General features: G+C 41.2%; 1 protein-coding gene across 1 annotated transcript; it reads right to left on the reverse strand.

The window, feature by feature from the left end:
• Positions 1-6,456: 6,456 nt before the first annotated feature.
• LOC109740273 (uncharacterized) lies at positions 6,457-8,615 on the reverse strand. Its single transcript, XM_020299309.4, has 2 exons — positions 7,172-8,615; positions 6,457-6,480 (listed from the first exon to the last, which is right to left on the reverse strand). The coding sequence occupies exons 1-2, from the start codon at positions 8,456-8,458 to the stop codon at positions 6,457-6,459; spliced, it is 1,311 nt and encodes a 436-aa protein (XP_020154898.1). The 5' UTR covers positions 8,459-8,615.
• Between the last annotated feature and the right edge of the window lie 770 nt (positions 8,616-9,385).

Raw genomic sequence — 9,385 nt, forward strand, 5'->3', positions numbered from 1 at the left:
CAAGCAGAACACATATCATGTGACGAATGAAAACATAGCTTCACGTAAGGTTACCGATGATGTTGGAGACGAAAGAGGGGATGCCTTCTGGGGCATCCCCAAGCTTAGTTGCTTGGATCTTCCTTGAATATTAATTTGGGGTGCCTTGGGAATCGCCAAGCTTAGGGTCTTGTCACTCCTTATTCTCCTCATATCGACATCTCACCCAAAACATGAAAACTTCAATCACACAAAACTTAACGGAACTTCGTGAGATAGGTTAGTACGATAAAGAGCAAACCATTTCACTTTGGTACTGTCAAAGAAAAGATTTATAATTGTTCTCACACAATGCCTACTGTAGTATATCATTTCCACAAATTATATTGAGCAATATAAGCCATAGAAACTAGGAAACAAGCAAACTATGCATTGAAAACAGAATCTGTCAAAAACATAATAGTCTGTAATAATCTGTACTCAAATCATACTTATAGTACTCCAAAAATTATGAAACAATTGGGACCACGTGAGAAATTTGTATATTAATCTTCTGCAAAAATAATCAACTTAAAAGCACTCTTTTGTTAAAAATGAGAATTATTTTCGTGAGCGCAAAAGTTTCTGTTTTTCAGCAAGATCAAATCAACTATCACCCAACATGATCCCAAAGGCTTTAATTGGCACTTTATTGAAACAAAAGCAATAAAACATGATCAATACAGTAGAATAATCATGTGAACACACAAAAAAATTAAGTAAAAGTGTTGGGTTGTCTCCCAACAAGCGCTTTTCTTTAATGCCTTTTAGCTAGGCATGATGAGTTCAATGATGCTCGCGTAAAGGATAAGAATTGAAACATAAAGAGAGCATCATGAAGCATATTACAAGCACATTTAAGCCTAAACCACTTCTTATGCATAGGGATTTTGTGATCAAACAACTTATGGGAACAAGAATCAACTAACATAGGAAGGCAAAACATGCATAACTACAAGATTTTCAACACATAGAGAGGAAACTTAACATTATTGCAATTCCTACAAGCATAAGTTCCTCCCTCATAATAATTTTCAGTAGCATCATGAATGAATTCAACAATATAACTATCACATAAAGCATTCTTTTCATGATACATAAGCATAGAAATTTTCTCACTCTCCACATAAGCAAATTTATTCTCATGAATAGTAGTGGGAGCAAACTCAACAAAATAACTATCATGGGTTTCAAAATTAAAATCATGATGACAAGTTTCATGGTTATCATTATTAAATATAGCATACATATCATCACCATAATCATCATAAATAGGAGGCATGCTTTCATCATAATAAATTTTCTCATCAAAACTTGGGGGAGTAAAAATATCATCTTAATCAAATATAGCATCCCCAAGCTTGTAGCTTTGCATATCATTAGCATCATGGATATTCAAAGAGTTCATACTAAAAAAATTACAATCATGCTCATCATTTAAATATTTTGTGCCAAACATTTATTGACTTCTTCTTCTAACAATTGAGCACAATTTTTCGATCCATCATTTTCAAGAAAGATATTATAAAGATGATCAATAATATGATGAAACCTCAATTCCATTTTTTATGTACTTTTCTTTTATAAACCAAACTAGTGATAAAACAAGAAACTAAAAGATTCAATTGCAAGATCTAAAGATATACCTTCATGCACTCACCTCCCCGGCAACGGCGCCAGAAAAGAGCTTGATGTCTACTACGCAACTTTATTTTTATACACTCGTGTTGGGCCTCCAAGCGCAGAGTTTTGTAGGACAGTAGGAATTTTCCCTCAAGTGGATGACCTAAGGTTTATCAATCCATGGGAGGCATAGGATGAAGATAGTCTCTCTCAAACGACCCTGCAACCAAATACAAGAAATCTCTTGTGTCCCCAACACACCCAATACAATGGCAAATTGTATAGGTGCACTAGTTCGGCGAAGAGATGATGATAAAAGTGTAATATTGATGGTAGAAATATATTTTTATAATATGAATAAATAAAAACAGCAAGGTAGCAAATAGTAAACGGGCACAAAAACAGTATTGCAATGCTTGAAAACAAGGCCTAGGGTCCGTACATTCGCTAGTGCAACCTCTCAACAATGCTAACATAGTTGGATCATATGATTATTCCTCAAAGTGCAATACAGAATCACTCCCGAGTTCATATTAGCGGAGAACAAAAGATAGAAATTGTTTGTAGGGTACGAAACCACCTCAAACTATTCTTTCCGATCAATCTATCCAAGAGTTCGTACTAAAATAACGCAAGCTATTCTTTCCGATCGATCTAATCAAGAGTTCGTACTAAAGTAACACCATATGACACACATCAGCCAACTCTAATGTCACCTAGATACTCCATTGTCACCACGAGTCTCCGTGAGTTAATTCTACGATATGCATCAAACAACTTCATGATCATAATATTCAATCCACACAAAGAGCTACAAAGAGACCACAAAGTTTCTATCGGAGAAAAGATAATAAAAATGTGCATCAACCCCTATGCATAGATTACCCCAATGTCACCTCGGGAATCCGCAAGTTGAGTGCCATAACATACATTATGTGTTCTCATATCTGAATATTCAATCCGACAAGACAAAACTTCGAAGGGTAAAGATTCAATTCATCACAACATGAGTATAGAGGGGAGAAACACCATATGATCCATCTATATTAACAAAGCCCATGATATAGATCACGAGAGAGAGAGAGAGAGATTAAACACATAGCTACTGGTACAAACCCTTAGCCCCGAGGGTGGACTACTCCCTCCTCATCGTGGTGGCCGCCGAGATAATGAAGATGGCCACCAGAGATGATTCCCCCTCCGGCAGGGTGCCGGAACAGGGTCTAGATTGGTTTTCGGTGGCTATAGAGGCCTGCGGCGGTGGAACTTCTGATCTAGGTTAACCCCGAAGGGTTTTGGAATATTTGTGAATTTATAGGGTAAAGAGGGGGTGCGGGAGGCCACCGAGGTGGGCACAACCCACCTGGGCGCGCCTAGGCCCCCAGGCGGTCCTGGTGGGTTGTGCCCCCCTTGGGGCACCCCCCCCCCCAGGGCACCACCCCAGGTGCTGCTCTGGCCCAACTTGGGTGTTCTGGTCCATAAAAAATCTCCAGCAAGTTTCGCGGTGTTTGGACTCTGTTTGATATTGATTTCATGCGATGTAAAAAACAAGCAAAAAACAGCAACTGGCACTGGGCACTGGGTCAATAGGTTAGTCCCAAAAATGATATGAAGTCGCTATAAAATGATTGTAAAACATCTAAGAATGATAAAATAATAGCATGAATACTCCATAAATTATAGGTACGTTGGAGACGTATCAAGAGCACACATGATTCTGCTTCCAAAAAAAGACTCAGCTAGATTGCCTGATGACTTCAGACCTATATCCCTGCAGAACTGCACCCCAAGGCGGTCGCTAAGGTTATTACCAACAGGATAAAACCACTAATTCCTCTTCTTGTCCATGGAGACCAAACTGGCTTCAAATCTGAGAGATGCATTGCTGAGAACTTCATCTACATAGCCAATATCCTTAGCGCCTTCCACATTCGAAAGGCGCCCACTATGGTTTTCAAACTTGACTTGCGCCAAGCCTTTGACTCTATTTGTTGGGGGTCCCTCCTCATTCTCCTCTCTAGAGGTTTTTCGCCTACCACTGCAAGCTGGATCCGAACTCTGCCTATCTCTAGCAAGACAGCAGTGCTGCTAAATGGGACGCGGGTCATTGGATCAACTATAAGAATGGTCTACGGCAGGGTGACCCTCTTTCACCCTATCTCTTTATTACCATCACAAACCTGCTTCAACGCTTAATCATCCAGTCTTTCTCGCCTGACCAATTCTGCCACCCGATCTACAATGACAGACCCCCGAATGTGCGCCAGTATGTTGACGACACCCTAATCATTGCACATGCTTCTAGCCATGCCGTGACCAAACTCAAGGCATCCTTGACAAGTTTTCCCTTGCTACCGGCCTCTCTATCAACTTTCCAAAAACTACCTTTGTGCCCATCAACACGAACCCCCACAACCAGCCTTAGCATCACCCAAACCTTTGGTTGTGACCTCTCCTCCTTCCCACAGATTTATCTAGGTATCCCTCTCTCTCACACGCGCCTCCCGTCCTCTGCTTTTGAACTCGTCATTCTACGCTTCCTAAAATACCTCTCTGGTTTTGGTTGGGCGGCAAAACTTCTCTCTCGAGGAGCCAGACTTACACTAATCTCCTCCACTCTAGACGCCCTCGCCACTCACTTTATGTCCGTCTTTAGAATACCCGAGAAGATTATCAAAGGGTTAGACGCTATCCGTAGATCCTTCTTCTGGGCGGCTGACGAAAATTGCTCCGGGGCAAAATGCCTTATCGCCTGAAAAAATGTGTGCGCACCCAAGATGGCTGGCGGCCTTGGTATCAAAATTTTGACTCTCCAAAACAGTTGCCTCCTCATGAAATTCTCTTTCAAATTTCTCCAAAAACCTGACCTGCCTTGGGTCAACTGGTTTTTCTAACACTACTCTCTCGACTTCACGCTTAAACCCCAAAGCCCCCACTAGCTCTGGAAAATCATTAACCATCAGCTATGCCAACTTCGTAAAATTTCCTTCGTCCTTACTAACAATGGCATTTCCACCTTCTTCTGGCTCGATGCTTGGCTTCTATCGACTCCGCTCATAGAAAACTACCCCCACCTCTTCTCTCACTCCACTTCACCCTCTGTCCTGGTATCTCATGTCATGCATAATGGTTTACTCGCTAACCTGCGGAACCTCCTAACCAACGTGGCTTCTGCCTAGCTTGCGTCTGTTTTGTCTTTGTTGCAGGATGTTACCATAAGCGGTGCGCCCGACGACAGGCTCCTCACCTACTGTTCCTCGTTTACCTCGAGGTGCGCCTACTCATTGCTCTCCTCCGACCATGAGCTTGATCTCGCTGCTGGGTACATCTGGGCTCAAACGCACCTATCAAGGTTAAGATCTTCGGCTGGCTTCTCTGTCGTGACAGGCTAAGCACGATGGCGAACTTACATCACAAGACCATCACCTTGGTGTCGTCTTGCCCTCACTGCAACTTATCTTTTGAGGACGCGACGCACCTCGCCCTCCTCTGCCCATGCGCGGCTTAGGTCCGGTCCCTCTTGGGTCTTCAGGCCCTTCACTCCATCGACCACATCTGGGATACTCCTACTTCGGTTGGCCTCGACATCACCATGTGGCCTACCGTCGCCCTCGCCATCCTGTGGAAGCTCTGGGACTCCAGAAATGCTCATGTTTTCCGTAACGAGATACACTCCCCTCTAGGTTCTATTCGGAACATTATCTCCGATTTTATGCTTTGGGCCTTTACATTTAAGGACCATGTTAGTAAGGAGGCTGTCATGTCTTGGCGCATGTACCTCTCCTCTCGCTGTAATGTCTAAGTAACCTGCAACTTGCCCTTGGGCACCTTTGAGTAATATATTCAGGTGGGGATCTCCACCCCCCCCCCCCCCCGGTCCCGTGATTGCTCAAAAAACTTTGGCTATGGCTTTTTAGTTGCTTTCGTACTGCAATTATGAGAAATTGTACATGAGAATGCAATTCGACCTAAATCATCAAAAAGACGATCTTGGAACGTACAAGTCAAGAACCAACTGCGTTTTAAAATAGAAAAAAGAACTCAAGGAAGAGCTTGATCAAATGACAAAAGACTAAACATCTTCATTCCTATAAGATCTAGTTTCGCCTGCATCTTTTTCTCTTACTGAGGTCAAGAGGCATTGTGAAAAAGGAATGAGAAACTTCCTCGATGAAACATAAGTACCAAAGCTTTGATGTTCCTGCCAAGGTACACATTCCAGCATTCTATAATGCACATAGAAGATTCGGGCTGGTTCCTTCGGAAACGCTGCTGCTATCATATCAATTCATTGGGCACTACTTTTAGCATACCTTGAGATACTATCACGTGCATCTTGGCCTTTTGGGTTCTTGTAAACATGAATTTCTTTGCATTTCACCGTCATCAATACTAGTTATCATAAGATATAGAAGTTCTACAACTCTCTTGCGCCAGACCACGACCAGAGGCTGCTAGTTGCTTGGGATGCAGGCATGCAGCCTGGTTCAATCCAAGAATCCTAAAAAGATGAAATGTCTAATACCCCCGGATGTTAAGAGTGGGCATCAGGTCAGCAGGACTCATGCCCACATTTCTTGAAAAATGAGTTGCTGGTGACGACTGCACACATTTCAGGGAGCGTTATATACAAATGTTATGAATCAAATTTGTGCTGAACTTCTTCAAATTACACCTCTGTTTGATGTGACGGAGAATTTCAGACACCTAAATACCAAAAATTGTCTTTGTTCCAAGACGATCTTGAAAAGCAAGCAGGCACAATGACCTTTTAGGCTTATACCTTCAAGCTACAGCAGAACTTGAATTGCTGGACTATATGGAGAAGGACAGAGCCGCCTGTGAATGTATTCATGGTTAGAGAAGGCAAATTTGTACGCGAAAATGTGATGGTCACCAGTGTGTAGATTAAGATAAGGAAACTTTATACACGGAAAATATAATGACTACTAGTGTGTAGAATAAATAAATGGCTGCATGCATCGTTCTGATGCAGAGGCCGGGGGTTATCCTCCTTTTCAAAAAAAGTGTGTAGAATAAAAAGGCAACATCATACACAACAAGATAATGATCACCATTGTGTAGAATCAGAAGTCTCTCAATGTCTGCACTTTCAAAGAATTTCAGTTTTATGTTGTTTATTTGGAATATTTTGCATCTATACATTAGAATCACTTGCCGTTCTACACATTTAGCAGTGCAGAAGTTTACAGTATGTCAAAAGTTATGCTGATAGTTTTTTTTTGAGAATAGTATACCTTTGTAACTAAATATAAAACTTCTTTTTTTGAGAATTGAACTGCAAAAACATCTTATATTTAGTTACAGAGGTAGTAGTTGTTAGATTTAATGCCAACAGACCACTCCTTTTATTTTCCTACAAGATAACGATGGACCCTTTTGGTTCATGTAACTAATTCAACAGTCTATGACCAAAACTAGACCTGAATAATACAACGTTTTCTGATAAACTTGTACAGTACAACGCAATGTAAAAAAAATTAAACTTTAAATCCAAGAAGAGAAGTACCTCCATAACAGAATCCAACGACTGGTCATTTCTAGGGGTCTCCTGTGAAGGGGAAGGTCTCATGTGTGCTTCTATCATGTTAAGCTGCTCGTATACCTCCTTGAGCATTATGATCTGCTCCTTGTTCTTCTTAGGATCATTTAGCTCAATCATCTTTTCACTCTGAACACGCTTCAGCCTTGATCTTGTTCTCTCGACTCCAGCTCGTGGCGTAGAACTCGCCGCAGCTACACGGACATGTCTGTCAACGTTATTCATGGAGCCAACTTTTCGCGTCGCTGAAAACTTCGAAAGAACATGGGACCCTTTATCTCTTAGAGCAACCGTGTGAGGCGTTTCAGATTCCTTTGTGCTGATGCTATGTTTAGTAGGAGTACATGAGTATTCTGCCGGCGCCTTGCTTAGTTCTGGATGCTTTAGTGTGTCAGCAGTGTTATCCATTTCATGGTCTGGACGCAATGACCCGAGTGGATCAGGATGTAGCGTGTCTTGGACATCTTTGCCAACCGGTGTTGCTCTTTGACTGCATATATCTGTGTGATGCCCCGCCATTGAGAAGGGGGAAGAACGAGAAGACCCTTCGGATGGACAAGAGTGTTCAGTACCACTGTTGCTTGGAGGTTTTGGTTCTTCCCCATGCTTTTCAGTACTGTCCATATCTGCTGCTAAGCTTTCCTTGGAACCTATGGCTTTCAGGTCGCTGGAAACTTGTTCCAGTTCATTTTCACTAGAGTTGTGCATGTAAACACCTAGCCTGCTCCTCGCTGACGCAACCGATCCGTTGTTTTTGTTCATGTCCATTTCAGCAAAACGTTTGCTCAACTGAAAAGTTGGAAGAGAGAAATTCCTTTTGATGGTATAACAAAGATTCTCTACATCTCTGCTTCCAAACAAAGGTATACTTTTTGTTATCGTCTCGTCTGCAATATCACAATCATCAATACCAACACCCAGTAACCTTTGTTTATACACCTGCAGTTGGCTCCTGAGATAATAGATCTCCAGTTCCTTGTGCTGCATGACTTCCTTCACGACTTCCAGGGCTTTGTCACTATGATTCATCCTTTCTTCAGCCATTCTTCTGTACTGACATGCTTCCATTCTCTCTGCCTCCTTTTCTTTCTGAAGTTTTCTAATCATTGACAGGGCAGCGCTTGCAGCACTTGATGAAGCCTCCCTTTCCTCTTCTAGCTCCATGAATAATTTCTTCATCATAATATACTGGGCAAATACTGCTCTCTGTAACTGAGCAGTCTCATTCTCTGCCAGCTTGGTGAAAGGCTCCATTACTACTAGTTTTAGTATATTCACCTTACAATAGTCTTAATTCATCTGTTCAGCCTGCACCGTTTAGCAACACCAGTTTTATTTTTTGTAATATGTACTGCCCCAATTTTAGTCGCATAGTTCATCACTATTTATAAAGACTACATTAATTATACATTCTTCACGATCAGGATTATAATAAACTTCTATTTCTAAAGCATAAACCAGTGGCGGACAAGCTAGAGCAGAGCACAGTTATATCAAAAAAAGCAATAAGTTATATACTCCCTCATTCCCAAATTAGTTGACTTGGATTTGTCTAGATACGACAAATCTGAGTCAACTAATTCGGGACGGAGGGAGTATTATGCGTAACTATCTCTGACTCCATTCTAGTAGTTTGCTTTAATTATCGTACAGACGACCAGAGAATAATAACAATGAAGTCAAATATGAATTATGTTGAAATTTAAAAAGAAATAAAGGTATGAAGATGACATAAAAAATAGAGAAGGAAAAGGTCTTACCACTAGGATTATAATCTTATGGCTCGCATTTTCTTCTCACAGAATCATGTATCGTTTAGCCTGAAGGCAAAGGAATAATCTCAGATGCAGAACATAATGTAAAAGTAGGTAAAACAAGGTGCATGGTAAGAAACTAAAGAATGACGTCATTTGGTTCTTCCCATGAATCTGCACATGGTAGCTACCAAGAATATGGAATGCCCAGCTAACTGCTTTTGAAAAGGCGAAAGAAGGCCACATAATATCAACGAAATTCTGGTTCCAAGAACCATGCCCTTCAGGAAAATGTTAATCGCAAAGTTTGTGGATTAAAGAGCCATTAATTGAGCTATGCTTTCTGTACACAAAAACTAGGTATTATGCCAAAACACAGATGTCAAAGTAATAATGCAGAAAAAACGGAAAACATGTACCAAACATT

This window comes from Aegilops tauschii, chromosome 7 (genome assembly GCF_002575655.3).
Source record: "Aegilops tauschii subsp. strangulata cultivar AL8/78 chromosome 7, Aet v6.0, whole genome shotgun sequence".
Classification (NCBI taxonomy): Eukaryota; Viridiplantae; Streptophyta; class Magnoliopsida; order Poales; family Poaceae; genus Aegilops; species Aegilops tauschii.